This window comes from Struthio camelus, chromosome Z (assembly GCF_040807025.1).
Source record: "Struthio camelus isolate bStrCam1 chromosome Z, bStrCam1.hap1, whole genome shotgun sequence".
Lineage (NCBI taxonomy): Eukaryota > Metazoa > Chordata > Aves > Struthioniformes > Struthionidae > Struthio > Struthio camelus.
In genome coordinates this window covers 10,423,393-10,446,181 of record NC_090982.1, presented here as the reverse complement: position 1 = coordinate 10,446,181, position 22,789 = coordinate 10,423,393, and the positions used below count along the sequence as shown (strand labels likewise).

General features: G+C 49.9%; 1 protein-coding gene across 4 annotated transcripts; it reads right to left on the bottom strand.

Moving 5' to 3' along the window:
* Nucleotides 1-727: 727 nt before the first annotated feature.
* TBC1D2 (TBC1 domain family member 2) lies at nucleotides 728-22,760 on the bottom strand. 4 transcript variants are annotated; one of them, XM_068926785.1, is made up of 15 exons: nucleotides 20,743-22,760; nucleotides 19,824-19,957; nucleotides 17,611-18,123; nucleotides 16,796-16,928; nucleotides 15,887-16,028; nucleotides 13,609-13,745; nucleotides 12,771-12,958; nucleotides 11,248-11,634; nucleotides 10,290-10,400; nucleotides 8,332-8,519; nucleotides 6,630-7,100; nucleotides 5,382-5,502; nucleotides 3,225-3,410; nucleotides 2,442-2,563; nucleotides 728-1,728 (listed from the first exon to the last, which is right to left on the bottom strand). In XM_068926785.1, the coding sequence occupies exons 3-15, from the start codon at nucleotides 18,019-18,021 to the stop codon at nucleotides 1,527-1,529; spliced, it is 2,799 nt and encodes a 932-aa protein (XP_068782886.1). In that variant the 5' UTR covers nucleotides 18,022-18,123; nucleotides 19,824-19,957; nucleotides 20,743-22,760; the 3' UTR covers nucleotides 728-1,526. The 4 variants fall into 4 exon arrangements, with proteins under 4 accessions (XP_068782886.1, XP_068782888.1, XP_068782887.1 ...); XM_068926787.1 differs by having other exon boundaries at nucleotides 17,611-18,049; nucleotides 19,819-19,957; nucleotides 20,743-21,218; XM_068926786.1 differs by having other exon boundaries at nucleotides 17,611-18,049; nucleotides 20,743-21,218.
* Between the last annotated feature and the right edge of the window lie 29 nt (nucleotides 22,761-22,789).

Here is a 22,789-nt window from a genome sequence, read left to right as displayed (position 1 = left end):
AGAGGCCTCCCTTACAGTGGGAGCTGCTGCGTGCTCCAAGTGTCAGCGCTGCAGGCACACGTGGAACAAAGCACTGCTCCGTAGGACAGTGGGGCAGCAGAACCTGGCACCATGCTGGGGAAAAGACACTGTATTTCTCTGGAGCACTCAGCCCTGGCTGGGTCTGGGGATAAGTGAGCTGCAGGTAGGGCAACCCTCCCTCCAGCCCATGGAACAGGGAGGGCAGGCCTGGGAGGTAGAGGAGACGGATATCCAATCCCACCGTCAGAAGTAGGCAGGTCCCAGGAACATTAACAGTTGTTCTAAAGAACCTGAAGCTACATTTTGTGATCTAGTCCAGGCGGTTCAGGTCCACCCTCACGCTGCCATAATCTATGGGTTAGAGCACTTTCAGCACTGGAAACTTCAGAAATAGCAAAAAGAAAAGCATGGTTCCTTCAGAACTACAGGAAAATAAAATCGGGCCAAACAAGACATCCTCCCTCCCATGAGGATTATGAATGGGAGACAGAAACAGGGACATCAATGCAGAAACCCAGCACAGCGACAGCGACAGCATAACTGAGAGGCAGACAGAGAAGGCCATACACTGACCCTGGCCAAGTGTGAAGCGGTCAGAAGACCCAGGCATCACCATTAGCCAAAGTCCCCAGAACAGAGGCCCTGCCCTCTCTGGAGCGAACTCACCTCTGCATGGCGCAGGGCTGCCAGGGTCAAGCAAACCCACAGGTGGCTCTGCTAGAAGCTAAACAAAGAGGACAGGTAGCTCTGAGCATTTCCCAGCCCCACAGGGAGACAACACCTAGCGCTCCCTGGCACAGGGACCAGCCACCCATGGATTCCCACAGGAAACAAAATGAATTGGAGAGGCAACTCCTCCCTCCCACAACCCATTTAATTTGTCCCATCCTGAGTTTCACAGACATCTTCCGGTTCCTGGGCCTCCCTCTGGGCCCAGTGTCACCTGAAGAATATGGCATGACTCAGACAGTAACTTCAGTGTTAAACACAGTGTCCTGGCAGACTAGCCAAAAAAGGCACCACGCATTCAAAAAGCAGGCTCTCCCCCTAACCAGTTCAGAAGCTTTAGGCACCATTAAGTGCATGCTCTTGGTTCAATATTTCTAATGATTTTACCTGTACATAAAGATCTCTTTCAAGCCTCCGTTAGAAAAGGTGTAAAAGCCCTGCCTGGCACGCCAAGTCATTTGCACCATGTGAACCTCTGACACAGCACCACAATTAATGCTTCCTATGGGTCTTCAGCTGGAATCCTGAACTGCACAGGACAACACGTGCTGGGTAGGGGAAGTGTGGGAGAGGATAAAACTCTCTGAGACCTTCCGATCCATCACAAAGCCTGGCTTGGTCCCCAAGTGGTCCCATACCTATCTATAGCCTTGCTTCCAGGGACAGATGAACTCCTGCTGTGATCACCTCCCCCCATCTGCTTCTTCTGTTACAGACAGTTGCTGTTGGAGACCTTCTGGGAGGTGAGAGAGGAGCGATGAGGAACTCCCTTTTGGCTAAATTTCTTCTTCCTCTTCACTAACAACTTCCTCCAGGTCCTGAGGACCCTGCTGTGCTCTCTCTTTTACATAGGCTGCCTTGATCTGTTCCAGCTCACACAGCTCTGTCTCCATCTCTTCCCTGTGCATTGTCCGCCGGTTCCTCAGCAGTTTCATGGGGAAGGGATTTAAGTCATTGAAAGCGATGTTCATCAGCTTCCTAAGATGGAAAAGACAGGTCTGGTGAATCCATTTACTAGCAGAGCTGGTACCAAATACCCAAGTGTTTTATGGGAGCACAGTTTCCCAGACCGTTCCACTCCAGTGCTGCTTGCTGTTCCCTACCCCAGGATGCTGCAAAGCATGATCTCAGATTGCAGATCTCTGAGCTCAAAAGTCACCAAGCAGCAGAGGCAGAAAGGAACCATAGGCAATTCCTTCTTACACTAAACACTGGCCCAAGCAGCACTTAGAACAGCCTTATGCCACACCACCTTCTAATAACAGGGACATTGGAGCACAGAGATCACCCGTCTGCCAGGAGATGGAGGATTGCAAGCCAATTCTGATGGCCTCATGGGTAGGAAGATTCCCTACATCCAACTTCCTCTCAAGTACATGTTGCCATTAAAGCCCGTGAGAGGTGCTATGTTCCCACATTCCCCGAGGGCTACGGCCGAGAGAAATCCAACAAAAGGCAGTACAAGCCCCAGCTGCTGCAAAAAGGAAGCTGGCCCAGATCCTGTGGCCCGCTCTGCTGCAGCATGCCTTTGTCCAAGACAAACAGGCTTTAAGTAACAGCATGAAGGGAACGTCAAGAAGAGGCATGTTAGCCCTCTGTTACAGGGTTGGTGACAGGTCTCTTTAGGCTGACATAACACACAGGCAAGGATAGTCCAGGGATGGGGATCTGTCTCCAACCCACTGTCCTACCTGCCATCCACGATCATCCTCGTGAAAAAACGTAGGTACTGGTAGATCTCCACATTGTCGTGAATTCTTAGAATTTCCTCCTCATTGTATTTAAAAATCGCAAGAGCATAGCGGAAAATCACCTGGAGGATTGAAAGGCCTTTGAGTGGGCAAAGTATTCGGCAGTGGAGGGACCAGGCCCTCTTGATGTAAAACATGGGGGGGGGAGGGCACATCACCGCACTACAAGCTGCATGTAGGGCCCCTCGCGCTGTCCATAGGCTGCTCTAGTGCAGGCCTAAAAAAGCACAGAGCTGATCGCAAGGGAATGACCCTCAGAAAGCTGTTTTGCAACCCCAGAGCATAGCAAATCCCCCACAAGGACCATACAGGGTTTCCACAAGGTTCTTCCAGCTCTCCATATGCACAGGATCAATGTGAGACTCACACTTTTTGGGTAAGGCTAACTCCCCGCCCATCTTCTGTTCCCTGCATCTTTCACACTGAGGTGCACATGGGTTGCAGAGCAGAAGACACCATTGCCTGTCACAGAGCTGTTTCACAGCAGGAGTCCATGCTAAATGGTGCCAGACAGCAGGCACACTGTCAGGGACTATGTCTGCCCGCAGGCAGCAAGAACACAGACAGCACAGAGGACTGTGGGATATCGAGGCACCCCACTGAACAGGACAGAACAAGAGGCTCACCACCATGCCTCTTGGATGCGTGTGCATGCCCGTCACCCCTGGCGTCATGTCACAGGGCTGATGCGCATGGGAGGAAGGCCTAGACTTAGGTTTGTACCTTAGTTCCCTCATACAAGAAGGCATCCCACACTCGCAGGAGGATGTCGCTGACCAAGCTGTCCACAAACGCCACCAGAAACCAATTGAAAGTGATGAGGGAGACATCAATCCGGTACTGCTCAAAATGAGCCATGAGGCGAGGCAGCTTCTCTGACAGGAAGTCTTTGAAGACTCTCTGATCTACCTAAAGTTGACAAAGAAGAGAACAATGAAGCATCTGGCAAGAACAATCCTGGTGTTGGAGGAGAGGAGTGGTGCAACAGAAGAGTGGCCCATCCATACCACAGCACTCGCTGGTGCTGCCTTCCTCCTAAAGACATCCTTGGAAGGCCAGAGGATCACTTGTCTCCCAACACTTCAAAAGAATTGAGCACTGCCCTTGTACACCACAGTAGTGCAGGCCGTGGAGCTGAAACAGGGCCAAGATACAAGCAGAGATACGTTCCTCTCACATAGAGGATCGTGTTCCTTCCCAGCCTCAAAGTCAAGACAGAAAATGCTGCCGCACCTCCCCACATCAGTCTTACTGGGATTTTTTGCAATGTCAGAAGTATCCATATGAATGACAGGGACAAAAAGCATGCCCAGGTCAGAATAGCTGCATGTGGCCCAACAGAGCAAACATCTAGGATCCTTCCGTGAGTCAGCAAGCAGGAGCTAATCTTCTCACCTAGCTTCTCCTTGAGGGCTGAGCACTGCCTGTGCTTCACCTCTCGATGCATGGGCCAAGACAAGAGAGCGCCTTTGGCTGGGTGCTTGACTCGGGCTTCATCTCAAGGAGGCTGTGGTTTCATGAGGGGAAACGCTGAGGAGCAAGACCAGGGTTAGTGCCTTTTCCCTACACTGCATAACTACCGCCCCAGCTCTGACAGCCTGTTTAGCTGTGGCACTGCTGTACAAGCCAGATGAGGTGATGTTTTTGGTCTTTAAAACCTGTGAGAGCTAAACCGTAATTCTCTCAGCCAGCTTGGAGCTTTGACTTGATCAAGTCAAACCCTCAAAGTATTTACCATTTTCTCCCTGGCCATCACTATATGCCAAGTATCGAGCATTGCTTTCTTAATCCACTGCTAACACTACCTGCTCCAGATCACTGCACCAAAGACATTTTGCTGTCTGCACAGGGATTTGGCTGCCTCCCAGGTCTCTGTGAGTTGATCGGTCCACCAGCTTTCTGAATCCCTCTGCTAACACTACCTGCTCCAGATCACTGCACCAAAGACATTTTGCTGTCTGCACAGGGATTTGGCTGCCTCCCAGGTCTCTGTGAGTTGATCGGTCCACCAGCACACCGCTGTCCCAGTAAACATTAGTCAACCCATTCAGCGGTCCAGTCATCTATTCTGAGCCCAGAACTGTAACCCTTTTCTCTATGAAAGCACTACACGCAGTAAAGACACCAAAGTCATGGGCAGGCACAGCAGACTGGGCGCTGCTGGGTGGCAGTAGCACGGCACACCATTACAATTCCACTGAACTGTATGGAATTTATCTTGGTTTTGTGCTAACTTGAGAGGACATGGACTATCCAGTCTAAGACAATACCCCTTGAAAACTATGAAATACAGTGAGTTAGCACTAGGAGGGTGACTTTTCTCATAGAACAACATTCTACCTCAGATGGCCAGAGGGCTTTGTGATCTGTGGACAACCCTAAAACCAGAAGGAATTCTGCATTTGATCATGAACTGAGGCAAAAGCAATGAATAAAAAAGTCTCAGTATTTTCTTCCATCTGCCCATGACACTCTAGAGTTGAGGTGTAGTTTCTAAAGAGATGCCTGAACGGCTCCAGACTAGTCCTGGTTCATGCTTGGTTCTACACGCTGTACATTTCAGGGTTTGTCATTTCACCTCTACTGGGCCCTCCTCGCAAGGCATAACTGTGCAATTAACGTACAAGTTCCTTCTGACTAACCTGACCCTCAAGTGATAGTTCAGTAGTGGTCCTCTAGTGCTGGGGATCAATTTTGCTGCTCTTATCTACCCAACAACTGCATACTCTAGAGTCCCCCACATCTTGACAATGGGAAGGACTGCAAGGTGAAGTCACCTGCCCTGTGAGAAATCAGACGCACTGCAAGCTGACTGCTTTTAAACCTTTAGTGTAAATCACTGCATCAAAGTCCAAGCAGATGTGAGGGTGCCTGGCTCACCTGTGATGTTATCAGTGTGTTGCTGTAATAGTCTGCAGGCATTAGGTTCTCCACAATGTGGACTAGGCACCAGAATGCACTTTCCTCATCTTCCAGCACCAGGAGGGCAACAGCTGCCAATCTGTGACAAACAAAACATGATGAGGCAATGACACTGCAGGAGCAGACACAAGCCAACAAAGGGACTTGGCAAGTCTCTAGCTCCAGAAGTGTCCAAAATATCATGTGTGGCAATATCATCTGGTCAGAGAGGCAGGTAATCTATTCTGCAGGTTTCTGAAGGAACCAAGGGGCTGTAATTTTCTTTCCTGTGAGCCACTAATGTCTGTCAGCAACCAAGAAGCATCACATGCAGAGGTGATAGTCTGGCTGTGACAAAGCAAGGTTGCCGAGCTGAATCTGCTGCAGTTAGCTAAACGTGCTGCTTTTGGCTATTTCAATATGGGAAAGAGCTCACTCTGTGATAGTCCATTTCACGTGACATCGGTCACCTCCTTCCCACCCATCCTTCTACACACTTCTTCAGCTCTGACTGGCTGAAGCCAGACTGAAAGGCTAAAATCTAACGTTAAGGACTCTCTAAAGTGGAAAACGTCTTTCTGAAGCCCATCCAAAGAGTAACAGGAATAGCCTACACAGACTTTCCTCAGGTGAAAATGTGCAACCAGAATTTCCTTTCCTGACGCTAGTGCCCAGTGACACTTCTCCTTTGGTTGCACACTCCTGAGAAGTGTGGTTTCATCTTTTCTGTAGTTTCCTTTGGGAAGTGGGAGAAGCGTTTAGATCCCCCAACCTTCTCTTCTCCAGGAAGAACAAGCCCAGTTTCCTCAGCCTCTCCTAATATGTCATGTGCTCCAACTCCTCCATCTCTAACACTTCCCAACATTTCCTTCTGCGCAAAAAGTAGAATCGCCAGGATGTTCTTCTCCTGAGCATATTAAAACTTGGAAATTTGGCTCTAGCCTCATGTTGTTGTTTTGGGACTGCCTCACCCCACCTTCCATAGCTATTCCCTCCTATCCTTTACATATGAGGATGCTGAATAAGTTCATCCTGCTGCTTCCTTAATCCCAGCAACACTGGGTGGAAAAAAAAAAAAATCAAAGGCAGAAGTCTGCAAGAAAGCACCTAGAGATAGGGCAGATCTTTAGAGACAGGAGCCTAGGCTGTGATTCGAGCAATTCCAGAGTGTATGTCCACACCTTCTCAGTGCCATCCTGTGCAGAAGCAGCTCACTTGGTTCCTCACCTGTTCAGTCCCTGGCAGTATCCAATAGCAGGATTGTGCCAGGAGAAAGCCAGCAGCACCCTCCGGAGCTTGGGGATGAGCGGGGAGGTAGGAGAGGAAAAATGTTTGTTGTTGGTCAGTGTGCGGGGCAGGTCAAGCTCAATCTGCCGGCAAGCTGGGTGCTCGGTGCTCTCACTCTGCCTTAATAACTGCTGGTAGTGGTCAGGGGGGTGGCTGCAGTGTCGGCTGACAATCCACCTCCAGACCCGCTGGCGATGCTCCACAGGGATGCCGCTTCGGATCAGGCTCTTCAACTCCGCAGAGGGGCTCAGCTCTCCAACACTATTCCACCTGTCACGGAGAGGCTTCTCCACTACCTCCTGGCTCCGCAGGTTGTTGGATTTTATCTCCAAGGCTTGGATTTTGGCCAGAAGTTTCCAGTCCTCAACTTCATATTCAGGCACAGTCATAAATCCATACTCATCGTACTCACTGGAGGGTTACAAGGCAGAGGTTAGTTCAAAGGTCAGTTCTGGTACCTGTATCTAGGATAACTCGCTGCTTGGCGCCAGGTCGACCAGAGCCTCCCGCTGTGCTCCTGTCACCCACACCACAGCTCAGGTACTCCTCCTTTGCTTCTCCAGCAGCCATTTGTGAGAGCCTGCCTATTACCTCCGAGCCTTGAGGACAAATGGGAGCCTGCAGCAAAGCTGTAGATGCACTGACTCAAGCATGACTTTGTTCTGAGCTACAGTATGACCTCATCAGTCCCTCTCTCATCCAGTCTGCTCTCTTAACCTCATAAGGAGTGACTTGCTCTACCTGCGTACTTTCTCCCAAGCCTGACCCAGTACAGAGACAGTTCTGTAGGAAGGGATTGCAAAGACTTTGGGGCTTCAGTCCAAAGGATAGAGACCCACAGTCCCTTTTGATGTCCCCCTGTACAGACTGAAAACTTCCTACTAATCAGAAAACTCCAGGAGTGCTGACAGCAAGGTTCACTGAGGGTTTATGCATCACCAGTCCATGAGCTGGCATGCCTGCAAGACATGACTAGATTCTTGCCAGTGACAGCAAGCCTGGTCTTGGGGTCTCAACTCCAAAGCTACTCAGAGAAGTTGGTGGTCTGATCAATCAGGTAAATGGAAACCACTACAGAGTTGGGACGCTAACTTGAGCAGGAAAGCACAAACACAAATGCAAGGATAGAGTCTATGGCACCCCAGCCGGGCTGGTGACAGGGCCCCTTGGAGGTCTCCAGCCTTGCTCCCTACTCACCACACAATCATTTCCAGCACTAGATCAGGGCAACCATGGCTTTGTATGGCTCAGTCTAGATAACGCCAAGCACTAGAGATCCCTCTCACCTGCCAGGTGACCTCTCCCAGAGTGGCACCACCCTCTATGGGAGCAGTTTATCCTAATGTCCAGTGTAAACCTCCCAGGCACTCGGTGGCTGTTGTCTCTTGTTACACTTTCTGCCACTGCTAAGAAGAGTTTGGCTGTCATATTTAACTGCCCCTTCCAGCAACAATATGTTGCTATCAGATACTCAACAGTCTCCTCTCCAGCAGACTAAACCAGCTCCCTTCACCTCTTCTCATAGCTTCTGGCTTCAAGTCCCTGCTCTAGAAATGCCCCTGGTTCTTTCGTGCCCGCACATTCCCCTCCACTGCTAGACTCCTAAAAAAGGAGGAAATGTCCACATGCTCTTGTCAATTACCTTACAGGGTTCAGGTTAAGACCTTCTTCTGCTCCTTCCTTCACATCCCACTGGAGTGCTTCCTGGATGAGGTTCCTCACCAACTCAGCATGGGAGCTGGGCAGGAGAGGCACAGCCTCCTGCAGCTTCCGCAAGACCATCAGGTATTTGCTCTCCATCTTGCAGTTTTGGGCTTGCAGGCAAGCGCACTGATGAAGAAACGAGGGAAAGAGCTGGCTCACTGATGCCTCCATTGCCACTGCACCCAACTGAACTCCCGCACCAGACCACAGCATCCAGGCCTGAGGACTCCCACTGCTCTGAATGACACGTCGCTGGTCCTAGGGCTGCTGACCTCAGAGCCCCCAGGAGCCCTGGTCTGCATCCAAAGTGAACACCCCTGAACAGCAAGGCCCCGGAAAGCACATCTAACAGTTTTGTACAGCATGGCGAATTGCAGCCATGAACAAACCACCCTGGATTAAGGCCACTGAGCAAACAAACTGCAGCAGTGAGCACGCAACAGAAGTTGCTTAGTGAGTGGGAAAACTACTACAGCATCACGTACATTAGCTACTACATTGCAATAGTGAGTGGCCATATCTCAGCCAGCACAAATGAATGGCTGTCGTTCCAACTGAGTTCTCTGCAGGCTTTTCCCCTGCCCCTCAGACAAGTTCTCTACCCCATGCTGAGCTCTATCCTGCCTAAACACATTGCTGCAGGGACAGAGCTGGGATCATGCCATTTCCAGGACACACAGTAGCACCAAGACAACATGGACAAATGCCTCTCGGCAACACTCATCCTACGGTCCTTGTATACAACACTTCTCAAGCGCAGGAGGCCCCACAGAGTTCAAGCAGAGCCCTCTGCTAGTGCCCCTGTCACCACCACACTCTTGGGCTACCCAAAGGAAGTAACAAAGCAGTGGGAAGGATTATAATCCCCACTCCACAACTGGGGCATTGCAGCCACACAGGTGATAGGACTCACCCAGCGACTCACAGGAAGCACAATGAAGTCTCCTGCTCAGTGTGAAGCAACAGTTGGAAACAAAAGCAAAAGAGAAATCACAGAAGGTATTAGGCTGCATATGGAGGGGACAAAAAGGAGCGTGGGATACTGTAGTGCTACCACGTTAGTCAGGGTTTTGCCTCACATTTAGCACGTTTATCTAATTAGTTCCCTTCTGAAGATTACAGCAGCTGTGCGCTCAGAGAAGGACAGTAAGTACAGCTGGGAGTATAGAAGGTTTCAGAGGACTAGGAAGCAAAGATATGTAAGAACTGCAGTAATACTTCAGAAACAGCAATTTGCCCTGGTCCAGAATCCAGAACTGTAGCGATATCCCCTGAAATCCAGGAGGGACAACCCAAGGAAAACCCACAGAATGAATGCCAGCACACACCACCAACCTAGGGAAGTGTTTCGGGACCAGAAAGTAGCACACCTCAGGACAAAGATTAGACAAGTTTGAGGGTACCCAGGTTATGCACACTTACAAAGTTAGAAATAACAGCAGAGCATAATAAAACATATGAACTGTGAACTAGATGCAGAGCCTGTGAGTGCTGCCACCTGATAGTGGCAGGCCTGGTAGAGAAACCTACACCGGACGGAGCCAGGGCTCAAATCAGCCTGGCAGCTCCTAGGAAACATTTCTGATTCCCTAAGCCATAGTGTTGCTATTTTACTTTTATCCAAACCCGCAGCTGACATCCAGAAGGTTGGGGTTTGTTTCACCATCCCTAAGACCGAGTTTTTCAGGTATTTTAGTTTTACTGAAGAATGAAAATTTTCATATCTAATTTGGGAACAGCGTATTGCAGAGAAAGGGACAAAGTGAAGAACAATTTTGGGAAGAAAGCTTTTTCCTAGTGTGTTTCAGATCAAAGCCCTTTTCACTCCCTGCTTGGAAAGTATTACATCGGTAACGTTCAGCTCCTTCCAAAGAAAAAAGAGTCATTGTGCCTCACCTTCATCAGAAGTGCTTTCTCATTCTCAGCAACACTAGTCCAGAGTCGAGTAACCTGGTGGATCTCCGAGTTCAGAAACTGGTTCTGGGTTTTGTATGCATCAATATCATCCTGCCACAAAGCAGAACAGTCCCATAAGAGGAGTTCTTCAGAGGCTTGGAATCCCCTTCCAGTTCAGATTTTAAATTCCAAGAGGCATGTCAGGCATGGAGTGCGTTATGGACAAGAAAATATCTCAGCAATTTCACGTTCTGGGGAGAAGGCATGTCTCCCCAGGACAAATACTGCCTCCGAAGGAAGTCAAAGCACAACACTAAATGTGGCACGCATAGAGAAGATAAGTGGAATATGTTTCGTGCAGCTCTTATACACACTTAGAAAACACAGCGAGATGCTATATGTATTTATAAAGCTACAAAAGCACCTAAATAACATGAAAAAATATTTATGTTTTGTTCTATTTTCTAAGATCTGATGTGAATCTCAGCCCCACAGCTGGCAGTAAACTCTCTCCCATAACACAACAAGCGGCTCCTCTGGCAATTCTCCCCCTCATGCTAGTTGTCCATTATAACTGTGCATATGGTGGCAGCAAAACAGGCTGGATTTGAAAGAAACATGGTGTGCTGGGAAACTGTTTACAAGTGGGAAGCACAGGAACAGAGACAGACAAGGCAGCAAGTGAGACTGCAGCTGTGAAACAAAACAAGAGTGAACAGAGGCACTGAATGATGAGACTGAGTCAAACAAAACAGACCCTGGGCTAAAGCTGATACTGTCCTAGATGCTTTTCAGCACCCCATTGGTATCAGGCCAGCCCCTTCCAGCCTACCCTTGATTTGGAGACACATGGCACAACTAGCAGAAACACGTTCCATGCTTCCCAGAAGGAACACCCTCTCACTGAACCACAGAGTACAGAAATGGGAGCCGAGTGACCTGTGCCATCTCCACACACCTTCAAGTGCTCAATTTCCTCCTGCTGTTTATACAACGTTTCTACGGTGATAGCGTTGGTTTCCTGCAGGGGATCAGAGAGCTCTCGGGCCATCTGCTCCGTCAAGGCCATGATGACTTGCTGTTTGGCATGGTTCTTTTCCATCAAAAGCTGCACGTGCTCTTTGAGTTCCTGGATGTGGCTCTCTCTCATGATCACCGTCTGCTCCAGTTCTTTCTTTTCTTTCTCAAGAGCTTCCAACCGAGTGGTTAGATCTGCAATTTGCCTCACTTTGTGGCGCACCAGCTCCAGTCTGTCCTTATCCTCTGCTGCAGTGAGGTACATGCTGGACACTCGCTTCTCCTGTTGGGCTGCCTCCAGAGCTTTGTGGAGAAGTTTAACCAGCTCCTGGGAAGGGAACACAAAGCTATCACATCACAGTGCTGCGCAGGACACTGGCAATACAGACTCCACTGACGGTAAGTGAAAGAAAACAGCTGAAGATCCTCCGGATCTAGACACTGACTCCTTTCAGAAGCAAAACTGAATCACTGCGCTTACCTGCTAGAGAAGCTTTGCTGTCAGAGCTGGCCCTGCTAGAGAAGCTCTGCAGCAGGCAATACGTGCCTAACTTAACCTTAGGCAGATTGCTAATGGGGGAGCTGCTGCTCACACTGCCTGACTTCTGGCTTTCTACAGTCATCTGTCCTGTGAGGCGAGCAGAGATCAAAGAATCTGGAGATCTGATCAGCAGTATGGCAGAATGGGAGGGAGGGGAATCTACATGCATCTCTCTGCGCTACCAGTTAGAAACTGTTGTATCCTTTTTAACTTTCCCTCTGCCAGACTCCTTCCTCGCTCCATCCCACACGAAAGCATAACAACTTGCCCCAGCACCAGGCTGCTCATTTAATCTCAGCCATTTAAGGGAGCAAAACCAGAATGCAACTGATTACCCTTCCTGGGGCCCGGATCTCCTGTTTCTTCTGCTGGAAGAGTTACCCTCATGATTATTGGGGAGCCTTCCATTGCTATATGCTTCCAGAGAAAAACAGCACCATTCAGGAGAGATAGCCCTTGCAGGGAACAGTGTGAGGCTTCTGCAGTCAAATCATCTCTTAATGGTGGAGCACTGTTCAGAAACGCATGATCTGCTGCAACTAGCATAACTCAAACAGATATTTCTGACAGCATCGCTGTAACAGCCCGGGAGGGTGCACTTAAGCCACCCTCCGAGTAGTAGAGTTGCTCCAGCATGAAACTTGCACTTGGATTTGCTCTTCCTCCCTCTTCCAGCCTGTCTGCTGGATGTGCTTCCTAGCAACAGCCGAAGCAAACTTTCCATTCTCCCTTGCGCTGCACACAGTCAGGCAGGACAGCTCCATGTACAATGCGGTAACACCAGGGGCTTCAACTGCCATTCCCCCTGCCCTAGTGAGTGCCTGCTAAGCACTTCTCAGCCTAACAGCAAAGTCTAGGGAGTCCCTGTGAGCAGTTTCAAGGTCCTGTCCTTAGAAGCAGCAGGTTCCCCAGGCCACACTCACCTTTTGTGACTTGACTTCTTCTGTGAGTGTCAGGATCTGTTGCTGCAGGACGCCCACTTTATCCATTGGGCTCCTCTCCCGGTGCAACTCTTCAGCCAAGCCTGGGAAACCACTGTTCATCCACTTGGCTTTCCTAGCCCAGTTCAACCTGGGCTCTGTCCTCCCATCCTCTGGAGTTCCCTGCTTAACTGAACAGGAGAAGGGTGATTTACACAGAACTGGGTTGCTACTATGGACTCCTGTGTCTTCCTGGGGGGGGGGGGGCGCTCACAACACCTCAGCCTAGGAGGCTGGCACACAGGACAAGGAAAACTGACCTGCTGGGATCCACAGGGCTAGAGCATAGACAGTAAGGAATAACCGCAAGTACCCCCAGAATACACAAGGTTGTGGTATTTTATGGCAACTGTCTACCCACCCTGCAACCCACCTATGTGTCTTACACCCAGCAAACGCAAATTACCATCAGTGGAGAGCAGAGGCTGAACCCAGCAGCTCCACCGCATGCTGGGTTGGAAAGAAAGGGTTGAAGAGGAGGTGACTGTGCATCAATTTAACTTCTACTTCAAAGAAATACCAGTATGGGCTGGCACCTTGGGTGCCATTTTTCCCTCTGCTGGAGGTTCTAGAGATAGGAGACATGACAGATCCAGCCTGAAGCAGAGTCCAAAGTGTCATTTCTGTCTAAGCAACAAAGGAAGGGACCCTGAGACAACATGATAAGGTTTTTCATGTCCCAAGAGGACTTGCCACCTCCTCTCTCCTTTTCCTGCTACGCCTCATGCCCCGCTAGAAGGGTTTCTACTCAGAACACCTCACACAGAGCGCTCATAGGCACCTTCACACCCTGCCTCCATCTCTGCCTCTTGCTCTTCATCCAGGTTCTCAGGATGCTCCTGGAATTCATCAAAACTAAAGACATTCCCATTGTTCCCCCAGAGCTGCTTGGAGCCACAGATATTGTAGACTGTGTTTCTGAAACAACAAGAAATCAAAGACAGCCTAGTGAATAGGAGAAGTCATGATCACTGCAGACAGCAACTTCAGACTACTCAGTGCCTCACTGAACTTTCTGCTTTGCCAGGGGTCTGTGCTCAGTGGACTAGGACTATCTGTGCATTGTTTCTCAGTAGAAGAAAATTCCCCACCCCTCCTCCCAAAACCCATCTCTTCTAGGTGCTAAGAAACTGAACTGTTCATTGAATTGTTGGAGTTGAGAGGAGCAAGGTCTTCACTGGTATAAACCAAGAAGGTGCCACAAAATCAGCACCAGCGTAGAAATGTGAATCAGCTGGTGATCTTCCCACCGGTCCTTGGGCCCTGACATGAAGATACCAAGTTGGACAGAGGCCTCAAAGGTAACAGCAGATCAGCCAGTCAGCCACACTCCTTTCCTCCCTTTCCTTAGGTCACTGCTGAAATCCTTAGGTACCAACAAAAGCCCAGCTCTCTACAACACAGTCAAAACTGCCACAATGATCACACGTGAAGCCACCACACGTCCTGTACCCTGCATCACATGCCACAACAAGCTCAGTAGACTTTGATGCAGTAGAGAGATTCAGGAACAGAACTACAATCAGACCCAGAATCAGGAAAGGAGTGTAGCTGATTAGAATCAGTCCATCACAGACTTTTACAGCTGCTGCTTTCACATATTATCAGGATCATGTAGAACCACCAATATGTGAGTGTTTTCTGCACAACTTCTACAAGAAAGCAAGACTGTTGCCTATTTCTCTTCAAGTCTTTTCCCTTCCCCTCTAGCATCCTCTATCAGCTAAAAGAAAACAAGCCCCTTGTTTTGATTTCTGGAAAAGGCTTGTTGTCAGCTACTTCCTGACTGTAAACAATGCTGGTGTTTAGATATTGTTCTCCTGTTCCCTTGTTACTGCGGGACTCTGCAGCGGAAAAGGAGCCATTTCTGACCGCAGGGAACCTACTGGCTCACGAAATCAGCAGACCTCCATTCCCTGTAGTCTGCAGTGGGCAGTCAGCCAACGCACCTTTCCTCCCTTTCACCACCACATGCTACACCGCCTTTCCTTTGAGGCGGCAGCAACTCAGGGATCAGAAGAACTTAATGAGAATCCAACAAATTACACTCATGAAAACCCAATCATGACAGTGATAGAGCCTTCACATATGTTCACAGATCCAGGTGTGCCGTACAATTTGAAAGTGAAGAGGCAAATGTTATTCAAGCTGGCAAAAGAAAGGCTAAAGAGGAGATACGGTTATAGTGTCTTTAAACAAAGCGAGGAGCAGGAGGAGGAAAGAATGCATAGCCTGCAAGATAATACACCTGGCTGTGATCCTCTTCAGTCCCTTGCAGGATCTTTCTTCCTATCATCAGCCCAAAGCCTAAGCAGTGGCGGTACAAAACAAGAAAATAACACTCCTCCAAAAGCATGTGACCGGTACCAGGCTACCATACCTGTGACCACTTACATGCCTAAGAGTTATATGTAAATAACTGCCTGGGATAGATGTAAGGAGATACTAACTGGGGTAGTCTTTGTGCAACTGAAACTGATAAAGTCTTGTAAGTTGTGACCCCAGTCATGTCAAACGTTACAAGTGCCCAGAGGGTACCATCGGAGTCAGTGAGGCTGTTCAGATGCTTGAAGCTCAGCTCTTAGCATAATAAGTAGTGTAGTATCAGGGCTAAAGGCCCTTGTGCCTGGAGTGTCTGCTTTGTGGAGTGCACTACGTTCAAGGTCCTTTGAAACCAGTGGAAAGAGTTAACGGACTTCTACCACTAGCCTGCAGAGTACACCTGAACCTGTCCACGTGCCCTTCTAAAAGTGATGTGCAGCCACACCATAGTATGCATGCAGATCACCACCGGTATTGAAGAAAGCTTAACCAAGCTCTAGGCCTGCTGCTAGGATCTTTGCCAAGGGGGCTAGATGATGTGAAATAGATTGAAACAGGGGAACATGACAGAGCTTCCTGTAGGAAGTTTACATTCACGTGGAATAACCTCCATACAGCCGCATGGTTCTTCCACCTAGGCAAATGTCTCATTTCACACAACACAAATGACAGGAGAGGAAGGCACAAAGTGGCAGGCTAACATGTCAGCTGCACTGCAGTTCACCTTGTGTACTTACTGTATCTCTGTCCAGGGATGCTTAAGGGAGATGTTCTGCAAAGCAGTAGATGTCTGGGGTGCAGGCAAAGAGGCTGCTTTTAAACCCACCGCTTCTGTTGGTGTCTTGACTGGAGGCAGAAAGTCTTCACTGTCGACAACATCTACATAAAAATGAACCAGGACACAAAAGCAAGTGAGCAACACAGACTTCCATTGGATTTAGGCTACTTCCTATGACTTAGAAGCCACATTTCCTTACAGGTCGAAGTTCAGCGTACAATGGGCCAGGTGGAACAATGACAGCAGATCAGGTTTTCTTATTTCTGGGTCAAATTACAGAAGGTTCTATGTACAAATGCGTTCATCTCTTCAGGAACAGTGCAGTGACTGCAACCATTTGCGTGTTACAATGACTAAATCTAAACTTTAACCTCCTAAAGGAAGAAGGAAGAGAGCTGTTGCTGCTCCTATCCCTGCTTCCCAAGCAGTTTCTGAGAGTTTTAATGTGTATATCACACTCCCACAAACAGATTTTATGGACGTATTATTGCCTACCATAGTGGAATGCCAAGATAATCAGAACTTTAGTTAAAGAAGCCACTTCTTAGGGGGTTTTTGTTTGTTTCAAAGAAAACGTGCACCTGGCCGTAGCTCAACAGGCAGATACCCCATCCGTACCATGCACTGAACCACCACTGTGCGTACTCACATTTCTAGGAACGTACATCCCCACGAAATAACTTGTTTGCAGTAAGCTTCGCAGGCCTGGCATCCATAATAAAGCCAGAAGTTCCACGTATCAATACCTACACTGATAACTGGCACCTGCATTAAAAATCCTGGCCAGTACCTCTGCCCGCTTACTGATGAGGTACACCATGCATGACTGGGGGCTGAAAGCAAAAGAAAGGCTGACATAGGCACCTACTTGTTCTGCCAAGCAGTGGTTCATTCACAAGCTGGAAGCTGCCCACAGGAAATCTACTCTGAGCATTGCAAAATTCCCAGCGTCTCAATTGTAGCTGCTGCAGCCAGTACATCATTGCCTGTTTGCTGATTGCCTAACATAACACAAAACAGGAAGGAGAAGGAGGGAGATCTCATCAGCACAAGACACGTCCCGAAGGGCTGATCATAACTCTGCTGCCCCAGTCAGCAGAAATAAAGGCCCAGCTGTGTCATGCCTATGCTGTATCTTCTGATCCTAACTCTGATTTGGGAGAGTAGAGTAAATCTTCAGCGTGGTCTTCAGTCACAGGACCTCAGTGGGCAGCTGACCTGATCTTAACATTTTTGTGGTTTACTATACAGCATAGGCATGACAGGATTAAAATGCTCCAAGGCTAAGAGAAAATGGCAGGATTACTTTAGCTGAGAATCACTCATGGAGCCTTCTTAACAGATACTTTCAGAGATAAATACCTAGCAAAGGTTCCTGCGGGAGCAATCATTTGATAAAGGGAAACTCAGTTCTGTTCAGCAAGGCACATGCGGATTGCAGGACTCCTGCATTATTTTAATTCAGCACCCAATTCAGCTTTTAATCCCACTGTGTTAAAAAACAATCTTTTCACAGCAAGTGGCGTTCCTGTCTTGAAAGCAGTGCAAGCAAGTTAGGGCCAAAAGGTAACAGCCAAGCCTGGCACTGAAGTGAAAGTCAAGCAGAGTTATCTTAGCAGAGACTTGTCCACCCTAACTGAGAATGTTTCATAACAGCTCCCAAAAGAAGATGTTGCCCCTTACCTTCAAAGTAAAAACTCTGTTTGGTGTTCTGATCTCAAAAATCCCTTCCCCGTTTTCTAACTTGCAGTCAAGGCTGGCATTGGAGAGATCAATAGTCCCCAAAGGGTTGACATCCTGTGCAGTTCTGAAGTATGCTAAGTGACATTTGTTTTCATCGTAAAAGAACCAGCGAGACTTCCAAGTCTTGATTGGCCCCTTGATGCCCAGTTTATTTAAATAGCCACAGAGTTTTTTTCTGGGTTTTTCTCTACTGGCTTTCAGCTGTACAGTTTCCAGTTCTTCAGGAGCGGACAGCATGTCTTTCTCTTTTGCTGAGGCTCCATTGCTGCTGTTACTGTCCAGATCTGACTCTGCTAACTTGCTTGGAATTCCATCCAGGGGACATGTTACACTTTCTGGTCCTTTTTTCATCTCTTCTGGGAAATATTTATATGCAGAACTGAAATGAAGCAGGAAACTCACTAGGCAAACGAGTAACAGCAGATCCCAACTATACTATCACTACTGCAGAACCTGCAGCAAACAAAAAATGAGGAATAAGTTCAGGCCTGGCATATGACTAAAACCATTCAAACTTTCAAACTTTCCCAGCCACTATCACTGCTCTGGTCATCACTCCATCCCTTCCTGGGCTCAGATGACGTCTATACATCTGTTTTCTTCCTTTTTTATTCCTAAATCAGGTTGACTAGCAGCCAAGGAGCAATACTACATCCTTTTGGTTGACAAATAAATATACTCTGTGCTCGTACTGAATAAATAGCAACAACTGGGGCATTTGAAGCCATAGTCAACAAATAACAGTTGCAGAAAAACACAGCAAGGCAATAAGCTCTGTAGGCTTACAGATTTGAGATCTGAATATCCTCACAGTTGCCCCACGTGTGCAGCTAATATTTTAAACCATGTTCCCTGCAGAAAAATCAAGCCTAATGCAGCATCCTAATAAATCGTTTATGTCAGTTGAAGACTGCTGTTGAAAGTCTGCATCCTATCTGACACGGCTCCATCCAGCAGGCCTCATCTGATGGGTTATGCACCAGAGAAAGGAACTCTGTGATCCTTGCAAATGATAGACTTGGTTGCTCAATGACCAAGGTCCTCTGCTGGTTCATAATGTACAAAATGTATAAGAGAGTCACAGGAAAACACGGCTGGAATGGTGTGTAGAGGTCTCTAGTCCAATACCCTACTCAGAGAAGGGGCCACCTTCAAAGTTAGATCAGGCTGCTCTGGGCCGCATTCAGTTGAACTTTGAGCATCGCCAAGGATGGAGATCTTGGGCACCTGTTTAAGTGCTTAATCATACAGCAGGCATGATGTTTTACTCAGAGCTGCCACCAGTGACCCCAGTGACCCTTATATTTAAAAAAAAAAAAAAAACCTAACAACTTCCCAGACAAATACCTATGACCGATTTTTTTTTTTAAAGTAAAATGATGGATTAAATCTCAGTAAATGAAAAGACTGCCAGAGCCATCAGTTCTGACACTAATATAATCAAATAAATTGTGCCAATGATAAGTCAGTGAGGATCAAACTGCAGCCACAAAACCATTTAACAAGATAGCCAGCGGTGTGAGGACAACAGGTGAATGAATGGAGAATAATACAGCTGAGATTACATGAGCACACAGACATGCTGCCCTACCTCCCACTTTTAGGAACAATCTATCATCATGACTGAAAGAACATTTACGTTTCCTAGTAATGGGGCTGGCTGAGCCCCATCAACTTTATGGCTGCCTCAGTCTGTTCCCCAAGTGCTTTTTAGAGAACTATAGACAACGCTCCCTTTTTTGGAAAGATACTGAATTTCCTCTAGTCTGTTCCTCTGAAACCCGTCCATCCCGCTGCCAAAAACATTCACAAATGCCAGGAACAGATACATTCCATGGAGATGCAGCTTCAGCCAAACTTCTGAAGCACCCAGAAGCTTCATTTCCAAGTTAATTTTGTCCTGCACAAAGGAACTATCACTGGGGGAAGGAGCAGTCTCCAGTCTCCCTAACAGACCCTGGGGCTTTCATGGCAATATCAGCAGAAGATATGCTCCCATACTTCTCTACCCAAAGACCCCAGCACACATCCACCACCTGCCACAGCATGACAATCAAAGAACCATTTGGATTCAAGAACCAAGTTATAAGAAGAGATCACGTTCGAACTGCACTGCAAAGTATTCTAGAGGAGATCTCCTTCAGTTACCTCACCTCCTTCAGAGGAGCGGAGACACACCGCCGCAGACACCGACAGCCAGGCAACCACAGCCTTGGAAAACAACCCAACAGCAATACAACAGGGGCTTCTGCCTCAGGCTTCCCTAGATCCAGCTGCTGTTGGGGAACTGTTTGAAGTAGATATTCAAGCAAAAGCAGTGCTGGTACAGGTTTAACAATGAAAAAGGGAAGACGGGGATGGCTAGCATGAGGGCAGTCCCCATGCCCACCCCTCCCCCCGTCCCTGGCGCTACAGAGGAGCCTCCCAGCCCAGCCATACCCACTGGGATGGTGGAGCCTGGCACAGTGCTGCACTGCCAGCACCAGGGGACACTGGCACCACTGTGTGCCTCGCCTGGGTCAGGGGACTTCAGTGCCAGGCTGGGCAGAGGGGCGCCAGGCTGGAGAATGCGGAACCCACAGTGTGTGTGTGGGCAGGCTGGAGGACAAGGGAATCACAGCCTCTGGCTGGTCGGGGGCATAGGAGACCCATGGACCCCAGCTAGAGGGGGGGGGATTAGGAGAGACCCACAGCCCCCTGAGTGGGGGCGGGCATGGGGGACCCACACACTCCTACTAGGGAGTTTTGCAGACACAGTCTCCTGACTGGGGGGCATGGGGGATCCAAACACTCTTACTGGAGGGTAATGAGGACCCACAGCCCTGTGCCGGGGAGGGGGGGGGGGGACATGGGGGACCCACAGCCTCCTGACTAGGGGCTTATGGGGACTCACAGCCCCTGACTGGGGAGGGGGGCATGGAGGACCCACACACCCTTACTGGGGGGTAATGGGGACATATAGCCCCCTGACTAGGGGGGTTATGGGGCCCCTCAGCCCTCGGCTGGGGCAGGGGGAGGGTGGTACGGGGCAGCCCCAGCGCCCAGTTGGAGGGAAAAGCGGGGGAGAGGTACCTGCTCCGGCTGCTCGGCCGCAGGGCGCCGGGGACCAACCGACCGTTGCCGCTGCCTCCCAGCGCTTCCTGGCACCGCGGTGCTGCCGAGCCAGGCGGGGCGGAGCGGGGCCGGGCAGGGGCCGAGGCTGAGACCGAGCCCTGCCCCAGCCGGGGGGCCCGGCGGCGGACCGTGGAGCCGCTGGAGGCAGGCGGGAGGAGCTCAGCCGTGCCCGGTGCCCTGCAGCCCACGATGTGTAGCACAGCAAGTCCGTGAAAGTCAACTGCAGTGCTGGGGGTGGGGAGGGGGAAAGGAGCCACTGCCGCAGCGCGACTTAAAAAGCCCAGAGCAGTGCAGGTCAAAGCAAGGAGGGGTGCGATAAAAGGCAGCGAAATCACGAGGGCTGCGGATGTGGAACCGCTGTCTGCCAAATCCCGCAACAAGGGAACCACAGGCGTCTGATGATGCGAGAAGAAATCAGCTAAAACAACTAAGAGAAAATTTGTCACCAAGTAAAAAAAAAAAAACAACAGTGCAACCTGCTGCCGTGGGAAATCGCAGGCAGGTGGGATCAGCCAAAAGGTCTAGCCCACAAGAGGCACTGCAGGGAGCGGGCAGGGGCAGCCCCGCTGCCCTAACCCAGCAGTGCCCTGCTGGGACAGAACCAGACCATGGGCAAAGGGCTGCGGCCATGGCCAGGCTCCTGCACCCTAAACTGCCTCTCCAGCTGCCAGCACTGCTAGGCAGTGCTGGGCTGGACGGAGGCTGCTCTGGCCTGAGAAGGCAGTGCTGGTGTCCTCCCCCCAGGAGAAGGCATCTACCTGAGCTTCTCAGCATAGCAGCAATAGTTAAGTCTTGATGACATGACTGACTCTTCTCTGTTGGTCTCAAAATAAAACCCTTCTGCATATTACTGAGCTCAGCCAGGGTAACACCTAAGCAGCAGCAGGTCAAGCTGCCCCAATGGACTGTGGCCCATCCTGCCACTGGGCTAAGTTCCCAAATTGTTAGTGCTCACAGAGCTAGGCACAGCATACGAACTCGGCACGCCATTTCTATGGGCAAAAACGGTTTGTCCCACTGTTGCAGGTGCCACATCAGAAGGCTGTTAGCCTACATCAGTGCTGATGGAGTCCAGCCCCACTACCTGAAAGGGGAAGCTGCTATGGCTATGGGTGCGCTTGAAGAAGGACCTTCTCCTCCCCACAGCTGGGCCTGTCCCCCCCCCATCACAGCTCTAGGGAGAGGAAGGACTGCACAGCTTCCAAGAAAATGGTCAGGATGAGGCAGTGTTGGCTTATACTAACAAACAAAACAGGCAGAATCAGTGAAGCGTTGGCTTATATCAACATAAGCTGCCCTAGAAGCACTTACAGCCTCATTTGCAGCTCCCCACCGGGTTTATACCAGAGTGCCTGTAAAATAACCATCCTGCCTCCTGATGCCACATGTTACATACACCTCTTTTGGCACTGGAGCATGTAGTCATGTTGGTAACTGATGAGCAGGCTGAAAGTCAGGTGTTGGCTTTGTCACGCCCACAGCAACCCAAGGCACCTTCGCAACCCCGGGCAGCTTCCTGATGCAGGGCGCTGTGCGCCTGCCACCGGGCGACTCATGCAGGCAAAGGGGAAAGCCGGTGTGCGGCTAGCACCAAGCAGCCAGCGGCAGAAACTCGCTGCCCGTGAGGGCCCCCTACTCTCCGCGCAGGCAGCCCTGCACCAGGCCGCTGCTTGTGTCGCTGCAGGCCCGTGCGGAGGGGAAGCGCGCTGGCAGACGAGGGAGGCCCCGGGGCCGGCGCGGGGGGCACCAAGCCGCGCTGCCACCCTCAAGGCACACCGGCAAACGCCGCCTAACACTCCTGGCACCTCCGGAGGCAGCGTTTTGCTGCCGCAGTCCCCTCCCCTCTCGCAAAAGCAACGCTTTTTACGCCTCCAGGAACCCCGTGAACGCGCCGGGGCGAGGCAGCGAAGCGAGGCCGCGACCTAGGCCCGGCCACCGCCAACCGCCGCCAACCGCCGCCAACCGCCGCCGCCAACGGCCCCGCGCATGCGCCGACCGCGCATGG